The sequence below is a fragment of the Pteropus medius genome, unplaced genomic scaffold (assembly GCF_902729225.1).
Source record: "Pteropus medius unplaced genomic scaffold, Ma_sr-lr_union100, whole genome shotgun sequence".
Taxonomy (NCBI): Eukaryota; Metazoa; Chordata; class Mammalia; order Chiroptera; family Pteropodidae; genus Pteropus; species Pteropus medius.
In genome coordinates, this window is record NW_024347791.1 from 30,651,866 (window position 1) to 30,672,860 (window position 20,995).

Sequence of the window (20,995 nt, forward strand, 5' to 3'; positions counted from 1 at the left end):
GATATATAGGTACAGATATAGCTACATTTCAGTCATGTTTTTACATACAGACAGAATGCTGATATTTGCATTACAACATTGGTATGGCTGTACCCATTATTTTAGATATTATATATTTACATATATTATTAATTATAGTACATATTTGTATACTTATATTTGTATATATAGCTTATATATACTATCAATTATATTAGATATTATGTAAATTAGAGATAATTTAAAAGAAGGGATAACACTGATTTATAAATTAGAAATGACTTTGCTTGGTTATTTACTTTGACCTATACCTCATTAAATAGTTATCTTTATTATATATATTTTTTACCCCTCTTGAAGCAATTTTTTTTTTAAAGAAAAGGTTTTCCTCATAGCATGTAGTTGTGATTGGGGTAGTATAATCTAGGCAAATTAAATTAAATTATTCAATATATATGTCTTTTCTATTGGCTTTCTACACATTCACTCATGAAACCCAGAGTTACATTCAATAACATTTTCCAGAGTACGCTAACACTTCTAACCAGCTGAACACATCTACTGTTTTTATATAAAATTGTTGGCTACCTGAGGAGAACCTTATCTTAGTAATTTTCCAGTCCATAGGAACAATATTCTTTGCCAAGAAGCATTTCAAAATATATTTCCCAAAATGAATACACACACACACACACACACACACACACAAACACACACACACACACACATGCATACAAACATACCGTTTTTTTAGGTCTTCACTGTTTTACCAAATGGCTTCTTTTAGTGTATATTTTAATTCTAAATGACATTTTTAAAAATAAAATTTGACTTCATATAATTCACTCAGTCAGTTTTGCTTTTGCTGGGTAGAGGTTTCTTTTATTCACTTCTTTATTCAATTTAATAATGTATTTTGATGTTAACCTCCCATAAGTCAAAGAGATAATTTGACTCATTAAAAAGGAGCCTAATACCATTTTTGCTATGATCCCAAATGTTACAGGTTTACAAAGTATCTATTTGCCCTATAAAAAAATTCATCCTGATTCATTTTCATGAGTATATTTCTATAAAGCGATTTGATGCATTTTTAAAGTTCTGTTTTTAGCATTGTATTAATATATTTAAGATAGTCATGTATGTAACTTGAGTAGCACAGCTTCAGGATTGTATGTACAATTATATAATCAATATATTTGCAATCTTTAATAAAATACTTTTTTTTTTTTTTTAAATTACAGAAGCTCTTCCAGTGAAATGAAGTGATAAAAATATAGAAAAATAAAACGGGAAATAAAACCTACTATTCTCTCGATCTGTGGCCAACAGCTCACTATTTTTTCTCTCTTTTAAAATACTTTATTAGTTTGTGTGCATTTACATTAGGAAGGTGCAGTACATTCTTTTTATATCACTTGAATAATTTTTTTTAACCTTCAATATAATTCAATGGTATACATTTTTAACTAAACATTACTCAGTCATTCACTGCTGTATATTATACTAGAAATTCATGTGGCTTAGGGACATATCTTTTGGGATAAAATACTCCAAAAGTGAGATGAATTTGTTTGTTCATGTTTTTGTGATAATTACTTGAATAATAGCAACACTTGGGTATGATTGGCTTCAAAAAATACTAGGCATAATGAAGGAAGAAGAATTGAGTTCATGTAAGTTAGACATTCCTTTTTACCATGCACCCGCCCATTCCATCATAAATCATGATTTATTCTTTTTCAATATTTGCAGGAAGTGCTGTAGAAGTCTGTTAAGAATAAGGAAGTGATATTCCATTGTATATATGTACCATAGTTTCTTTAGCCAATCTATCATAGGAAACTTTGGTTGCTTCCATGTCCTGGCCAATGTGAATAATGCCGCTATGAACATCGGTGTGCAAATATCTTTTTGGATATGAGTTTTCAAGTCTTTGGGGTAAATACCCAGTAGAGGGATTGCTGGATCATATGGTAGGTCAATTCTTAGTTTTTTGAGGAACTCCATACTGTTTTTCATAGTAGCTATACCAATTTGCAGTCCTACCAGCAGTGTATGAGAGTTCCTATTTCTCCACATCCTCTCCAACATCTGTTATTACTTGTCCTGCTGATTATAGCCATTCTAACAGGTATGAGATGGTATCTCATTATGGTTTTGATTTGCATTTCCCTAATAGCGATGTTGAGCATCTTTTCATATATTTGTTGACTATTTATATATCCTCTAGGGAGAAGTGTCTGTTTGGGTCCTCTGCCCATTTTTTGATTGGATCATTTGTTTTTTTTTTTAATTGTTATTGAATTATATGAGTTCTTCGTATATTTTGGATATTAGGCCCTTATCAGAGGCATTGATTGCAAATATATTTTGCCATTTAGATCATTGTCTCTTTACCTTGTTGATGGTTTCTTTTGCTGAGCAGAAGCTTTTTAGTTTGATGTAGTCCCATTCATTTATTTTAGCTTTTACTTCCCTTGCCTTTGTGGTCAAATTCATAAAATGCTCTTTAAGTCCAAGTTTCTTGAGTTTAGTTCCTACATTTTCTTCTATGTATTTTATTGTTTCAGGTCTTATATTTAGGTCTTTAATTCGTTTTGAGTTAATTTTGGTGTGTGGTGATAGACAACAGTCTAGTTTCATTCTTTTGCAGGTGGCTTTCCAGTGTTCCCAGCACCATTTACTGAAGAAACTTTCCTTTCTCCACTGTATGTTTTTGGCTTTTTTGTCAAAAATTATTTGCCCATATGAATATGGGTTTACTTCTGGACTCTTGATTTTGTTCCACTGGTCCGTGTGTCTGTTTTTCTGCCCCTACCATGCTGTTTTGATTACTGTCACTTTGTAGTACAATTTGAAGTTGGGTAGAGTGATGCCTCCAGCCTCATTCTTTTTTCTCAAGATGGCTTTGGTAATTCGGGGTCTTTTATGAAGGGATGAAATACTGCCATTTGCAACAACTTAGATGGACCTTGAAATAATCATACTAAGTGAAATAAGCCAGACAGAAAAGGTTTAAAATCACATTATATCTTTTATATGTGAGATATAAACCTAAAAGCAACAAATGAACAAAACAAACAAACAGAGAGACTCATGGACATGGACAATGGACTAGTGGTTACCAGAAGGGAGAGAGAAGGGGGTGGGGGGAGGGGAAGAATAAATAAAATGTTAAATAAATAAATGAAATTTTAAAAAGATAACATACAGTAATGAATAAGGTACCAAATCATTTCAAAATATACAAATATTGCTTTAAATCATAAAAGGAATATTTTGTAATGCTTTACCCAATTGTATTAATATAGTTAAGTAGATTCTATACCCCTTTTCTTTTTATTGCATTGGCCTCGCTTAGTCAATTTTTCTTGGTCTTGTACCTACATTTCTTCATTATTGCAATATTCATACTTCTAAATCAATTCAGTACCACTTTATGGTTTAAATAAAATATATTTCTGTTCTCAAAAGAAAAAAAAAAAGAATACGGAAGTGAGTATCAGAAGCTCTGTGTTCAGCTTTCGACGCAGCCTCTTGGTGACTTTGGGCTTTTGGGCAACTCACTTAATCTCACTTGATATTTGTGTCATAAAGATTCTCTGGAATCAAGTGAGATATGACTAAGAAAGTTTTCTAAACTATAAAACATTATAATATTTAATTACCAAGAATTATGCATACTTAAGCTTTTCTGTGCTAAAGGAGACTGAAGAATATGTTCTCTCTCAATGTTGAGAATATGGTATGGCTCCTAATATGAACATTTTTCGTCATTCTCTACCCACTTTTAGAAGGTTTAATTACAAAAAAAAAAAACTTTAAAAAAAGCTATAGTTTTAATCACTTGGATGTTTCATTCCTGTAGCTCACTTTTTTATTTAATCATACCGATAAACAAACTCTTCTGTTCACCAAGTTTAAAATGGTGGATTCAGCAAAACTTTTATTTGCATTTTATTGTTGTTTTTTATTATTGATAAAAAAACAATGATGCTATTGACAAATACAGGAGCAGATGGCAAAAAGGGAAAATGTTTGATTTTATATGGTAAAGCATACTTGGAATAGGGTATTGAAGAAGTTGAGAAGAGGTAGAAAATGTTTGCAAGGTTGTTAGTGTGTGTGTGTGTATGTGTGTGTGCAAAGTAAAAATATTAATCAAAATTTATTTTTTTCCTTTAGCTTCTTGAAGATGTTATCATTAATTGCTATGAAAATGAAAAGAAACAGATGGAGATATAACTCACTTGTCACTTTTTTAAATAGAGTAGGATTATTTCCTCCTGATGACTGATTTATTGACAGTAGTCCCCAAATAATATTCATGTTTTTTTTGTTACCTATTGTATGTGAACTTTAATTAACCACTCTATTGGTTGATTTGCAATGATAGAAATTGCCAGAGAATCATAAAATATTCAAATTGGAAGAGACTATAAGGACCCTATACTGTAGCAAATGAAGAAAGCAAGAGCCATGGAATTTAAACATCTTTAAGGTCACACATCTGGATGGTAGTTTAGATTTTTAAGATCATTCTTCTTTTTCTGATATGTAGCAGTGCTCATAAACTATTATGTATTACCTTAGTTTTGAAGTATTTTAAAGCAATAACATCTTATTCTCTTTTTAGGTAGTTATTAGGAGTAAAAATGGAGAGATCTTGTATCGTATTTCACCATGGGCGAAGTATGTGGCTCCTGAAGGTGATAATGTGAATTATGATTGGATACACTGGGATCCAGAACACCCATATAAAGTGAGAACAACAAATCTTTAAATAAATGCTTGTTCCAATATTTCTAGGAAAATTAATTTTAACTTTTATAACTTTTTTAGTAATGTTCAACTTTTCTCTTTATTGCTGGTTTAATCTTTTACAAAATGCTGTACCCGTTTGCTATACATATATCAGAATTCATCATCTGTAAAATATAAAAGTGAGTTTTTTTTTAATCTTGTGTTTCTGAGGTTGGGGTAGGGAGAAGAAAACTCAATCTCTACATAGTGACCTACAAGGAGTACTGATTTAAAAAACAAAAATTAACCACAATTTCTGATTCATCAAAGACTTAAGTGATGAAATGTTTCTCACTATCATGAGTTTGAAGCAGGGACAAAGTCCTTAGGAACAAGGAATAGTGAAGACATTTCATGAATGTATTAATTAGAGTAATCTTTAAGGCTCCTATTGACAAGAGTTATAGGTATCTTCGAACTCACTTTTCTGTCCTTTAAGTTATTGGAGCTTGTTGATAAGTGTTTGGCATTTAGTAATTATGTATGCATTTTACAACTGTTATATTTTCTCAAAATGTATCTTTACTCAGTGATAAGGCATAAGCCATTACATGATTTCTCTTTAAAACGGGTTCATTAAGATGATTCAAAAAATGGTTTTTTTTTAAAGAAAATTTAATGGATGTAGCCAATGCCTTTTATATGTAAAAAATTCCAGAGTATTTGACTCAGTTGATTCACCATTTCATTTAACATGCTTCATCAGCTAGTGTCATACCTGCAGTTCTGTTCTAATTCGATATTTAATTTTATATTCTGTAGTTTAAACATTCCAGACCAAATAAGCCAAGAAGTCTGAGAATTTATGAGTCTCATGTGGGAATCTCTTCCTATGAAGGAAAAGTAGCTTCCTATAAACATTTTACATGTAATGTACTACCGAGAATCAAAGACCTTGGTAAGTAATAACTGTGATATTTATTCAGATAAAATTTTAATGAATCTGTTCTCTTATTAGAAAAGCTAATTACAAGTGTCTCTTTTTTGTGTTAAGAGATTAAATATGTAATAGAAATGCATTTTATTTTAGGCTCCTCAATTTGCCCTGTAATAGTGATAGCATAGAAAAAAAAATGGGACAAGCAAAAGAATTCAAGATATTATTCCAATTTCAATTTTAAGTAATGTGAACTGATGGCTTGCAAAGTTGTAGATAAATATGTAAGCATAATTACTTTTATGCAAGAGAGAACTTTTATCAATTTAAGTGGTCATTGATTAAAGCCTATTCATTTTAGTCTGTTGGGGGAAAAAACTTATGTTTGTAAGGTAACTGGAACTCCTATTATATCAGAGTCATTGTATATATAGCTCTTATGTGGATGACACATTTTGACAAATATTTATGGTGCATCTTCTGTGTGTGACACTTTTGTATATAGAACTGTAATGACATAGATCCTGTCTTCATGGGAACAACCAGGAGAGTAAATAGTGTACTGCTGAATTATTGATTCAGTATGCTTTAAATCTATTATTTTTCTTTTTATAAGTAATGCTTTTTTTTTTTTTTTTTTTTTTAAATCATTTCAGCATATTAAGACATGCCCCAATGACTAGGCAGGGAGATACAGTACATGTAGTCATTCAGCTTTTGCTAGGTAGTCCAAATTTGGGCTATGAGAAAGTTTTGTAACTCATGATTAAAGTTTTCAGTTATATATGGATCTTAATTATTTATAATGACTCTAGAAACCACTATTAAATAAATGTATGGAGAATTTAACATTAATTATATTTAATTGGTATTATATTAAAACTGTTGTATTTGAGATGTTCTGTCATTTTATAATGTAACAAATGGTTTTTGACCTGGTTCTCATGGAAGGGTTCTCATTCATCTTTGTGTTTGAATTGCATAGGCCAGTATTCTGAACATAGAATAGAATGCCATAGGATTAATAAAAACTATAAATTGGTGCTTGAACATAAGGATGATATTATATAATCAAGAAGTCAACTACAAACTATATTTTGTTATGAAATATATGTGATTTATGTTATCTGGGCAGTAGTTTATATACATATTTATGTCAAGCCAGATAGTTAATTAGATTTTGTTTTTACATTAGAAAGGCCAACAATTATAACTTTTCAGCAGATTATGAACCCTGGAGTTTGTTATTTTTTAAATGTAAGAATCACTAATTCTGAATGTGAATTTGTAGTTGTTCCAATATTAATTATATACTGAAATGTGTGTGTGAGAAGCTATATTGACATAAAATGGACTTTGAGAACAGAATAAGAATATTTGCTATGTATGTTACAGAAATATAACTTTCAAAGCAATCAAATCATATTTGAAAATTTTACCAAATTGTACTTGGTAAAAGAAAAACTCTATTTTTAATTTTTTTTTTAAAGAATGAAAGTTTCTTCTCTGATTATTTCTTACATTAAAAACACATTAGTAAATGCTTTTATATGGAGTTTTAGAAAGGCAGTGCCTACCTTTTTGAGTCATTTAATTTAGTGTTAAAGCAAAATGTCTTCAGATAGAGAAAGGAAGGTTGTGTGTATACGTGGGCATATAAGCAATTTTATAGGTTCAAGAAAGAGTGGACAGTAGAAGGATTAATGCTGATTCTATAAAAGCTACCTTGGGGAAAAATAGATTTGCTGCTTGCTATATCTTATGCTACATAAGATATAACAACTATAAAGAAATAACAACTATAAAGAAAAGGGTAAAATTAAAAGTATAAGGCATGCTATCGGTTACTTTTATTTAGAATTCATAATCTTTGGTATGAATATTACAAGTGCAACTGAAGTTTAGCATATGTAGATTGCCATCCTTAATATTCTAAATTCAAATTAAGAGTATATTTGCATATAATTTATTACTTGTTAAAATGAAAACATTTGAAATAGCTAGTTAGAGTGTAACTCTCAAGAACTAACTGTCCAATTTTATGTTAGAAGGTCAGACAAGCAAAAGATATTAAAATAGTAGAACTTTTCAAATCGATCAAGTCATTTACATGTAAATGATTATATGCAAAATTTAATGTCTTTAGAACAAGAATTCTGTGTTTGTATATTTTTATTGCTTCTTTTTTTAATGTTGCTTTTAATCTCTATTTGACCTTTGCTTATATAGGATACAACTGCATTCAGTTGATGGCAATTATGGAGCATGCTTACTATGCCAGTTTTGGTTACCAAGTCACAAGCTTCTTTGCAGCTTCAAGGTAAAATGGAAAACTCATTATAGCCATTCTTATTTGAGCAAAAAATTGAAAAAAAATTAATTTTTACATTTTATATGATGTTTTGTAACCTATTTTAGTGTTAGCAGAGCTAACAGAAGCTGAGCATTTTTTACTAAGATCATAGACTTTTCTCATATAGCCTTAGAGATTGGCCTTGATTTAACATTGTTTTTCGTGAAATGATTTCTAATGAAGAATACACAATTATCTGCTTAAATTGTCATGTACTTGGAGGCCCAAGATTTAGTCAGAAAATCACATCTTATGGAAGCCATTATTGCTAGATCTTATTACATCCTTTTATGGAAAGAGATTGACTCGTGTGGGAAGGTGACTGAAATGTTTATTGGTAGGACATAGACTGTCCACAGAAGGACGGTCCTCCCCAGGCTGAAATCCAAGGAATGTGCCTCTCTAGGCAGAAAGACACCCAGGGGTCCTATTCAGTTGAATAGGTGCTAACCTGAATGACCACAAGTTGAACAAATCCAACATTGTTTCTGCTTCATGGAGCTTACACTGTGCTGCATATAGACATTAATCCAATAATTGTACATATTATGATTTCTAGCTCTAATGAAAGCTAAGAAGAATATGACGGTATTATAATAGCATAGAATCACAGGTCTGCTCAGATTAGATTAGATATGAACTGACGTTAGAGCTGAGATCTAAAATATGATTAAAAGTTAACTGTGGGGAAGAATGAAGTGAAAATAGGTAGAATTCTAGACAAAATTTAAAAAAACCCCACTGATTTATTTACCTGTTTCTCTTTATAGTTCTATTTGATTAAATTATCTTTACTTACTGTCTCTAGTTCCTTCATTTCTCTTCTTTCTTGAACTCATTACAAGTAGCCTCTTCACTTTTACTGTAATTACTCTTGTCAAGGATACTGATGGCCTCCACTTGTCAAATCCAAAGATCAGTTCTTATTTGTATTGTCAACAGTGTTTGGCACAATTGGTTATTCCCACCTACCTGGAACTTTTTTTTTTCTTGGCTTTCAGAATAGTATACTTTCCTATTGTTTTCTTCACCTCTCTTGTTGTTTCTCCCTTATTTCCTTTGCTCCTTCTGACTAATGAAGATTTGATTTTCCAGTATTCAGCCCTTGGTTCCATTCTCTTCTTTGTCAATATGAAGCACCTTGGGTTCTCATCAAGTCTTATCTATTCTATGGCTTTAATACACTTTATATGCCCACTCCCAAATTTAACTCTCCAGTCCTGACCTCTGTTGTGAACTTCAAACAGTATCTATTTGACATTGGGATATCTAATGCCTATCTAGTACTAAACATGTCCCAAATTAAATCCCTGACCTTACCTTCCGTCCTCCCTCCTGCTGTCTTCCCTTGTTCAATAGATGACATCTCCATCTTCTAGTTTTTCAAGCCAAAAACCTTTTGCATTATACTTAACTCTTTTCCCATCTGTCCCTACACACAACCTATCACAAAACTTAGCCACCTATAACTTCAAAAAGTATTAAAATCTGGCTGCTTCAACTCCTACCACCCTGGTCCAAGTTGCTGTTATCTCTTACTTCTATTATTTCAAAAGCTCTTTAACTGGTCACTCTGTTTTCTCTTGTCCTTGCTTTCTTTCCCTAACATTCTCTACCTCCATACTCATGGACCACTTTCTGCACAGTGGCCAGAGTAACCATTTTAAGTAGCCTATTGGCTATTCTTCAAATGCTCCTAGCTCATTTCTGTCCCTACGGCCCATTTTCTCTGAGTGTTGTTCACCTTAGTTGTTGACATGCCTTGCTCTCTATTTCTTTGAGTTCTTTGCTCAAATATTGCCTTATGAAACTTTCACTGGTGACCCCTTTTAAAATACCAAACCTGTCCTTCCTACCAGTGGCTTTGCTTCATTTTTCTTTAGAGAAGTTATTGCTATCTGACATTCTATATATCTTGCTTATTTTTTCATTGTATCCCAACTAAAGTGTAAATTCCATAGGGCAGTGATATTTATTCTTTTCACTGCTGAATCTCCAGAGCATAGAAAATTTCATGACATGGTAAACAGCTTAACAAGTGTTTGTTAAACAAACGAATGAACGAATGAATGGAACTTTAGGACTTTTCAGTTATTGAACATGCTGTTCAATGAGTAGAAAAAAGGCTGAGTAGCTAGGATAAGAAGAAGAAGGGGTAGAGTGTCATAAAATAAGTCTGAAGTTATAGAAAGGAGACATATTAAGCAGTGTAATAGGTCATGAGAAGGATACTAGTCTTCATTCTAAGATAATGAGAGTGCAAATATGATTTTAGGTAGAAGATGACATAATCTTAGTTGCATTTTTAAAAGATAGTTCTTATTGCCCAATGGAGTTGGTTATTAGGAAACCTGCTCTATAAACACTATACTATACCTTGGATAGGAAACAAGATAGCCACAGCCCCTGCCCTCGAGGATCATATAGTCTAGTGAGGAAGAGAGGCAGTGAACAATCATAAGGATGATTATTTATTTAAAGGACAAAGATGATGCAATGGAAGACTGTAATATCAAGATTTTACATAGTTTAAGAAAGGACTTCCTCTTGGGAGCGATTTTTGTTTTTTATGTAGACTAGAAAACTGCTTTTGACTCAAGCACACGTACATGTGAGCTACCTCATTTTTCTGCTTGGGTGGTGACATAAATGACATTTCCTCTTGGCCCAGTGGTGCCTGAGCACATTTCAGTTTAAGAATAAGTAAGTACAGGAGGGATGGCCTCAATCAAGGCACCAACGACATTTGGAGAAAAACTCTGAATCCCCCTTACCTGAACCATACATATTTTCAATGGCCAGGTACGTGAACAGGAATGATCATGTTCCCAATACTAGTTAAACTTGGAGATGGAAATCAGAAGCTCTGAGTATAGAGAAGCAGAGTTTTACTGTGTACCTAGGCAAAATATGAATTTTTGTTGGTATATAAATATACGTTTAATAGCCTGATTTAAATTTCTACTGAATACTTTTAAATTTGCTTAATAGCAAATATTAAGCAACTTTGAATTGTATCTAAGTATTATATTGCATTTTCATATTTAAAGTGTTTAGTATTGTGCTGGTAACACAATTGATACATAGTGAATGATTAACTGTTTAAGTTAAATATGATATATCTTAATTTTACTGCGTTCTTTACTTTTAGCCGTTACGGAACCCCTGAAGAGCTAAAAGAACTGGTTGACACAGCTCACTCAATGGGTATCATAGTCCTCTTAGATGTGGTACATAGCCATGCTTCAAAAAATTCAGAAGATGGTTTGAATATGTTTGATGGGACAGATGCCTGTTATTTTCATTCTGGACCTAGAGGGAATCATGATCTTTGGGATAGTCGATTATTTGCATATTCCAGGTAGGTACATATAATATGGAAATATTTTCTTTAAAATTAATTTCAAGAAATTTTACAAAATTCATTGTGTATCTTCTCACTGATACTTAATTTCTTAATTTGACATTTTATAATTTTATGAAGAATGTTTAAGATACTTATAGAATTTACCTTGTTTTGTATAGCACATGTATTCATGGTAAGTTGCATTAATTTGTTTAACAGATCTTTTGCCATTTAAAAAATATCGGTTATATTGTCATTTTAAAGGATTAATGTGAAGAATAAATTTTAATATCTAAAGGACCACTTTATCAGGTTGACTTAACCATAGCAAATCTCCTTTTAACAGAGAAATACACATTGTTTTAAGCAGGCTATTTTTAAAAATCATACCTTATGTTTTGCTGTCTTAATAATATTACATTTTGATTGTGGTTAAATGGTTTAATTATAATAACAACTAATATTTATTAGTGCGTAATATAACATGTCAGGTATGGTGCCAAATGTTTTAGATAGATTAGCTAAATATTTTATTTATTCAGAACAGCATCTCTACTTATACATGGTAAGTACTGTTTTTATAGCCAAAAGATAATAAGCTAAAGCATAGTGTTGAAATAATTCATTAAGATGAAATACATATCTGCCTTTTACCATCTAAATAGGAGGGCGTTTTATGTGATTAAATCTAAATATGATATGACAAACGTTTTTAAAAACCCCAGGTAACTTTCAACTTGTATTTATTATTGATCATGTGTTAAAATATAATGATAATATGTTATCGGGCATATTAAAAGTAGCATAGCCTCAAGTAATGTATAACTAATTTTTATAATAAATATTTTAGAAAGAATATAATGAATCATTTTGGATGTTACATATTACATAAACATACACATACCTAGAAAATGAGCAGTCTAGAACAATGCTTCAGCAAATACTTTGATAAGATGAAGAATTCTAATTTTTCAGTACAAATTAGATGACTTTTATGTGGAAGAAATTGTTTTGTTTCACTCTTTTCTTGATATCATACATGATTGTATATTTCATAGCCATACAGGAATCACACATATCAAATGAAGCAGAATAATGTACAAGAAAAGACACAAGAGGCAAAAGCAGGTGGCTGGGTTCCAGGCCTAGCTTCACTCTGGTACAAATCAATTGATCATTCTGGTTCTCAGGTTTTTAGTTTTAAGGAGACAGAGTTTGGGGGCTAGTACTCTGTAAAAGTATTTTGTATTTTTATCACTTTTTTGAATTTTGCTTTTTATACTATGGATTTATAACAAGACTGAACCTGTTCTAATTCTGTGATATAACCCCACAAATTACATTATTGAGTAAATCTTATGAAAATTGTTTGTGAACAGAAAGTAAAATTAACCAAACTTTCTGGTTTATATTTGGATGAATAAGAGTTAACTCTGTCATGTAGAACTGTGCCTTGTGAAAGAAACACAATAAATGGTTAAATTTGTATGTCGTAAAATGATTCTTCTGTAGAACTGTGTCTTAAAAAAACACATTAAGTAGGTAGATTTTTATGTTATAAAATTATTCTTTATTTTATTAAAATACTCATTTTAATGTATTTTTCTATACCATGAGCTCTCAAAGTATGTAAAGTTATCAATTTTCTGAAGAAAAGGAATTTTATATAATTGTTTTAAAAATATTTCTACAGAAATTAAGACATGTTTAACATTTTCATTTAATCAGTGGTTTCTTTTGTTAATGAAGAGGAAATATGAATTCTCAGGTGCTTATTTTTGGCAAATATATATTATGGTTTTAGCTTATTATTTTATTATGACTATTTTTTTGGCTTTGTTATGTCATATAGGCTTAGTCCTCTGTAAATATAGTTCCATGTAAAATGTATTTCTAGTCTAGATGCTCTATTTTATATCTAAATTTTCCAATTTTTAAAGAATTAGTATTCCTTATGTGGGTTTATACTATTGATTATGACATCATTAAACACTGTAGATAAAATCCTACAAAGCCAGTGTATATCACTAAATTTAAACAAATAGATTTTACATACTTAGATTTTTCAATACATAAAATACTAAAATTTTTAGTGCTTTTGAATTTTTTCTCAATACTATGTATAATTTATTAAAAACTTTATTGAAAATATTTTATTAGCCTGATTATATTTATTCTGCTTTTTTCTCTTACATTTTCTTTCTTCTATTATAGCATTTGAAATATAACATCACTGTGGTGTAATGCTAAAGCAGTTTCATAATCAGCATTCATTATTCAATCCTTACTCTGCTCTTTTGATTATCTATTGCTTAACAAACCAGCTCCAAATTTATTAACTTCAGACAACAGCAATTGTTTATTTTGTTTCCATATCTACAATTTGGCCATAGCTCAGCCTGGACAGCTCTTTTTTCCAGGCTGTGTCATTTAGGGGTGGAGCATCCACTCCAAGGTGGTTCACTCATATGACTGATAGTTGATCCTAGCTCTCAGCTAGGAGCTCAACATGGCTGTGGGTTAAAAGGGCCTCAGTTCCTCTCTTCGTGGCCCACTCCACAGGTTACCCATTATCTCACAAAAGTTGAGTCCCAAAGGACAGAACACAGAAGCTGCCTTTTCTTATGGTCTGGATCTGGAAACTGATAAAGCATTATTTTTGTTATAAATTATTGATCAGTTACAGATTCAAGAGACAAGGGACATGGATTTTTCCTTTCAGTAGAAGGAACATTAAAGAATTTCAGGGCTATGTTTTAAAATTCCGCCATCTAACAAATTTTGACCACACACACTGAATATAGCACTTCACAAATTCTAAAGAGATATATTGGAATACCCATCTATGTGGAAATACTATTTTTCTCACCTATATTTCTGTGATAGAGAGTTATGTCTGATATAGGCAATTTTAAAAGAATACATTTTTCATTTTAAAAATAAGAATGCCATTATTAATAATTAGAAAATATAAAAAGGCACACAAAATCCAACATAAAAATTATCCTTTATAAATATCCTTTATAAATAACATATATTGTATGTAAGTGCCTTTAATGAGTATCCCTACATGCATCTACACAAGAATACCCAAGCCTTCACTATGACCCTCCCCATAGAATAGCTAGTCTGCCTATTGTTTTGGGTTTGTTCCTTAAGCAGATGAATTCAGAAACTACAATTTATATTTCATATTTTAAAATATAAGTTATTTTCCTCCTTACCTTTGATATGTTGATTAATATTATACTCCATTGAAAAATATGTATGAAAATGGTACATGGTTTACCTAAGGCCTAAGCCTCTACTTTGAAAACTTGTAATAATTTTTGAAATTATTGTATTTCCTGTTTGAAAAAATTGATTTTATATAGAAACTGCTTCTGTAGAAATATGTTACTGATGCTCATTTCATCCTATCTATATGTCACAAACTGTCACCATTTATAATCTCTGATTCAAGTGCCATCATCAAAGTTATCAGAATTAAATCTTTCACTCTCAGTAATACCAGAGATCCTGACTGTGCTGTATCATTACCTGCTATGAATAAATTTCCAATCAGGAGCTGCCCATGTTTTAATTTTCTGTCTACTTGGCTGAGCTGCCTTCTAACTCCGCTAAATTGCTAATGACAGCTCATAACTGAGATTGGGTTGTCCTTTCTTTAGCTGGTAAAGGGAACTTTCTGACAAATCTGTCACCCATAAGTTTCAGAAGTTTCTAGAGTAAGAAATAATGGATATAATTGAGAGGTCTCAGATCTAAATTCTGTTTGGCATATGCATCTGGCACTATGTAAATACACTTGATAAAAACACAAGACAACAGATTTGTTGAGCTTAAACAATTATTTTGCCTTAATCAATACTATAGCTTCAAATAAGTCCTTTTTTTTGTTGAACATTTCTGTCAAAGGTAAGATGTTGAATCTCAAAGGACATAGTAGAGCTAATGCTCATTTTTCGCCTGAACTTTACATTTGGATACAAAAGTAGTATAATCATATATCAACAACTTGAGTTTGTAATGTGACAGCCATTAGACAGGAAGATACTATACTCTTATCTTGAGTTATTAGAGTTCTTTTAAGAAACAAAAGCAAATCCACTTTGCTTTTTTAATGTCATAACCACATTGAATAAAATACCCCTAATACAGACACTAATATTTGGGGTTTCTTAATCATGCTAAGTCTTTTCCATAGTTAGAATGTAGAAGGAAATTCATGGGGGCTTTCCCTGCTTAGAGTGAATATTTGGATCTTAATATTCTTATTATATGGTGTTTCTTTTTTAGTTTCTTAATATAGTGAATTACTTTGATTGTTTTCAAATGTTAAGCCAATCTGGCATTCCTGGGATAAACCTTCATGAACATAGGTGTTAATATTCTAAACAAAATTTTAGCATATTTATGTATGATATTACATCATGACCAAATCAGTTCTAAATGATGAATGTTAATTTAATAATTATTGTATATTAATATACTAGCTACTGAGTGTATGGCATCCTCGTGATCAGCAAGAATTTAAAAATAAGCACCCAGGACATGAATAGAAACCTCTAAAATTATTATTTTTGAAAGAATTTCAAAGGCATATGCTTCTTTGGGATTTCTTAAAAACAAAAATCATATGCCATAGGTGAAATATGCCCTTTTGGCTATAGTAAAAATGCCCACAATAACAGAGAAAATAGCATAGAAAAGGTAAATGTGTACATCTACTTTTGAGAACAATTTGGTATTAACTGGAAAAGTTGTAGATTCATATATCCTAAGATGCATTACTAGATATATATACTTGGGAAACTTCTTAGCATATGCTTATCAGAAGTTTGGGGGAGGAATCACTCCCTTCAGATATTTTAATGATTAATTTGAAGTAGCTGCTTTCAAAGAAAGTTCAGTTATGGAGAAAGCATTTGGGGGAAAATATCAAGAAAAAGGTTCTATCATTGTGATTTTATTGCCACAAATGATTTCAGTCATGAAAACTCTTTCATTGGTATACACATAAACATTGGCAGTTTTTGCCAAACTTAAAATTATTCCAGTTTTAGTTTGTCCTAAGCCCATTGGTTATAAATATAAATGTTATTATAAATATAAATAAATAATCTTGAGGTTACTTGGCAAGATCTAGCTTCAGGGAAAACAGAAACATACAAGCTAAATTTCTTGAATGATAGATGGTGGAGGAAGTTGAAAAACAGTTTTATAATTTGATAGTCACAGCCATTGATCTTCTTTCATTTATATCTATGTATTTTAGTGAACTATTGCATCCAGTACAATCATTAAAATTGTATATTAAAATAATTTTTAATTAGAACTTCATTATTTTATCTTTATTTTGAAATTAGTTTATTTTTGTATATGAGTTTACAGTATACTTAATATGTCACTACAGTGGTAATTATATACAATTAATAAATAGGTAAACATATGAGGACAGTGCTGAAAAGTTTTTACTGATAGGGGGCACATCATCGAAAAAGGTTATAAATCAATGAATTAGATCATTCATTGCTCAGTTACATTAAGGTTAATATCAAAGATTTTTTTAAAGAAGGAAAAGCTTTTTTGGTCAATTTATAAATTTATTGATTCATTTATTTCAGTAAACATATTGAGCATCTACCATATATCATGCCTTTAGGGAGGTGATATTTTCAATATATTTAAATGTAGCACAAAACCCCAAAAGAAAATATGTTTTACTTTCTTCGCATAGAGTTTAGGGCATTTAATATTTTTTAAATTAAAGTGATACAGCATCATTTTAGACAGACAAATATTTGTCCTATTTGCTTTATAAAAAACAAGTGATGCTTTTTTGCTTTTTAAAAAGCAAATGATGGACGATTAAAAGGCAGTTTTGGACATAGATTTAGTAAATAGCTAACTATTCCAAAGGGAGTCAGACAATTAAAAACAAACAAACAATAACTTATAGCCTATTCATTAAGAATATTAGAAGCTGACAGTATGACTGTTAATAAATGCTGGATGTCCCATAAAAAGTCTTACTGTTTTCTTCTTTTATAGTATTTTTTTTTCCTTTTAGTATTTTTTTTCTTGTTTAAACCTGAACTGAATTTCAGCTTGATTAAGGGAAATGGTTAAATCTACTATTTTATAGAAAGTAGAGTTAGACTGAAAATTCAGACAGACTAATTCTCTTTTGTAAAAGAGATTAAGAAAGTTGCTATATCAATCTAATCTGTCTGGATTTGAGTTTGAGTCGTAGAAATATAACTTCTATCACAGGGTTTATGAGATTATTCAGGCTCGCAGAAAGGTTTCTATTGATGCAGAGCACAGCACAGGAGTAAAGATTTACAGTCTTTGCATAAACTTTGTTCCTGGTATTATCTGCCTCATTTATTCCCCACATGTCTAGATTAAGGTACATGTGGATATCTCAAAAATACCTGGAGTATTTAGGTCTTATTCACCTATAACATTCACATTCTGAAATCCGAAGTCACTCTAAAATAAGACAGTTCTATTTGGTAATTTGCCTTAAATTTGAAAATGTTATGCGTTGCTGTAAAAGCAACTTCTTTAGCATAAGACAATGGTAAATGCTTGTGACAATGTTCAGAAAATTTCTATTCAATGCTTATTCTTTAACTTGGGGAATTTCACGGAGTCTATAATGTTATCTGGGTGTTGTTTATGACCTTTTAAAATAAGCAGGTTAAAAATGAAAAAAAAATCAGTTTTTCTTTTTTATCTGTGTAACAGAACAACTTGTTTAAGCATGTCTGTTTTCTAGGGTATGGACTAGCGGTTTCGAAGTTATTAAGAGATATTTCATGGTTTCCTAGCTGAATGATTTCTTTAGCTTTATGCTGCAGATAAATAACCCATGTTAAATTGAGACAATTATTTTCAGGAAATATAGGTATCATCATTCTTGGAGGATACATATTTATAAGTAATGTAAAAATTATTCATTTTTGAGGGTTATATTCCCCAGTCATTAGATTAGTGATCAGGCATATTTTTCTCTAACTTCTGAATTTCCCATCCACATTTTGTGAAGGTGAGATATTTATTTGGTTGTACCTTGAGTCTTCAGTCTTTTTTTTTTTTCTTTTTTCTTTTTTTTTCTTTTTACCATTTTTAAGAGAAGGCATCAGCTTCAGGGTTTATTATATTTTTTTCTTGCAGGTTAAAGTATCTCCCCAAGATTAGACCTTTGCCCATGTAGCCTTTAAAAATTCTGTCTGCTGAAAGCATTAGTAAAAATCAGGGTCAGTTATTGTTAACATTTTCTTACATTGCTTTAGGAAGCAATACAGCTTAATAACCAATTTTTCTGAGACTGAATCTCTGTTCCTGGTACTGTGTTAAGGATAGCAAATGAGACTGACTAACTGTTCACTGGGGTTTACCTGGTCTCTGTGAGATGATGATAATCTGGATGACTACAGTGATAACCTTTATTAAAGGCCATTCAATTTGGAGGCATAGATGTTTTATATATATTTTTTAAATACATTAATTTTTCAATTACAGTTGATATAGAATATTATAATAGTTTCAGCTGTACAACATAGCAATTAGACATTTATGTAACTTATGAAGTGATTACCCCAATAAGTCTAAAACATATCTGACACCACACAGTTATTACAATATTATTGACTATTTCTTCTATTCTACTTTATATCCCCATAACTCTTTTGTAACTACAATTTGTACCTCTTACTCTCTTCCCCCAATTTACACATCCCTGCAACTCCCATTTCCACATGGCTACCATCAAAATGTTCTCTGTATGTTTGTTTCTGTTTTGTTTGCTTATTGCGTTCTTTAGATTCCACATATAAGTGAAATCATATGACATTTGTCTTTCTCTGTCTGACTTATTTTGCGGATGGCAAAATTTAATTCTTTTTTTATGGTTTAGTAATATTTCATTGTATATATGTACCACTTCTTCTGTACCCATTCATCTATTGTAGGTACTTGCGTTGCTTCTATATCTTGGTTACTGAAAACAGCTCTGCAATGAACATATAGATGCATAGGACTTTTCAAATTAGTGTTTGAGTTTTCTCTGGATAAATACCCAGAAGTGGAATTACTGGGTCCTTCTTGATCTCCTCTCACAGTCTTTATTTTAAAGTCTGTTTTGTCTAGTGTGAGTATTGCTACCCTGGCTTTTTTTTTTTTTTTTTTTTCTATTTTTATGGAACATCTTTTTCCATCCCTTTACTTTCAGTCTGTATGTATCTTTCGATTTGAAGTGAGTCTCTAGTGGGTAGCAAATGTAAGGGACTTGTTTTCTTATTTATTCAGCCATTTAATCCATTTCCATTTGAAGTAATTGTTGACAGATATGTAGTTATTGCCATTATATTATTCGTATTTTCGATCTTTTTTTGTCTCCTTCTTCTTAAAGGAGACAAAACATTTCTTGTAATACTGATTTGGTGTTGATAAACTCATTTAGTTTTCCCTTGTCTTTATATGTCCTTTAAGTCTAAATGATAGCTTTGCTGGGTAAAGTTATCTTGGTTGCAGGTCCTTGCTTTTCATCACTTTGAATAGTTTGTGCCAATCCCTTCTGGCCTACAAAGTTTCTATTGAACAATTAGCTGACAATCTTATGGGCACTATCTTGTAGATAACTAATTCTGTTTCTCCTCCTTCTTTTAAGATTCTCTCTTTGTCTGTAAACTTTAGCATTTTAATTGTGATGTGTCTTGGTATGGCTCTATTTGGGTTCATCTTGTTTGTGACTCTATGTGCTTCCTGGACTTGTATGTCTATTAACTTTGTCAGGTTAGGGAACTTTTTCGTCATTATTTCTTCAATAGATTTTCAATTCCTTTCTTTCTTCTCCTGCTACCTCTATGATGTGAATGTTGATACTCTTGATGTTGTCCCAGAGACCCCTTAAACTAGCCTCATTTTGTTGGATTCTTTTCTTGTTGCTGCTCTGATTGGATGTTTTCTTCTACCTTATCTTTTAAGTCGATGATTCAGTCCTCTGCTTCATCTAATCTACTCTTAAATCTTGCTAATGTATTTCTTATTTCAGTTATTGTCTTCATTTCTGACTGGTTCTTTTTTGTTTTCTATATCAATTTTTATGTTTTCTGTCTCTTTGTTAAAGTTCTCATTGAGATCATTGAGCATCCTTATAATCAGTGTTTTGAACTCAGTATCTAGTAGCTTGCTTGTCTTTATTTTGTTTAGTTCTTTTTCTGGAGCTTTGTTCTGATCTTTAATTTGAGGCATATTTGTTTTGTTTCCCCATTTTGCCTGCCTCCCTGTGTTTGTTTCTATGTATTAGGTAGAGCTGCTACATCTCCCAGTCCTAATAGAGTGGCATTATGTAGTAGGTGTTCCCTGGGACCCAGTGGCCAGGTGCTCCAGGTGTGTTCCTTGTATTCCCTGTGTGTGCCCTCCTGTGGTAATTGAGCCCTTTAAGAGGAGTCACCTCTGTCTCATTCAGCCACAGTCTTTGCTGGTTTTCACAGCCAGAATTTGTGGGGACTTTTTTTTCCAGTCCTGGAACCCTTTTAGTGTGGAAATAGACCCCTCACTCCTCAAGGGAGACCTCTGCAGCCAAGATACCCCTTCAAATTTTTAACTGCCACATAAGGAT

At 31.4% G+C, this 20,995-nt stretch overlaps 1 protein-coding gene across 1 annotated transcript in view; it reads left to right on the top strand.

Annotated features, from left to right (window-relative positions):
- Nucleotides 1-20,995, top strand: part of GBE1 (1,4-alpha-glucan branching enzyme 1) — a 239,461-nt gene that overhangs the window by 114,319 nt on the left and 104,147 nt on the right. Inside the window, exons 4-7 of the mRNA XM_039878273.1 lie at nt 4,619-4,744; nt 5,548-5,683; nt 7,892-7,982; nt 11,167-11,376. Of these exons, the coding sequence (XP_039734207.1) occupies nt 4,619-4,744; nt 5,548-5,683; nt 7,892-7,982; nt 11,167-11,376 (563 nt within the window). The remainder of the gene's footprint in view (nt 1-4,618; nt 4,745-5,547; nt 5,684-7,891; nt 7,983-11,166; nt 11,377-20,995) is intronic.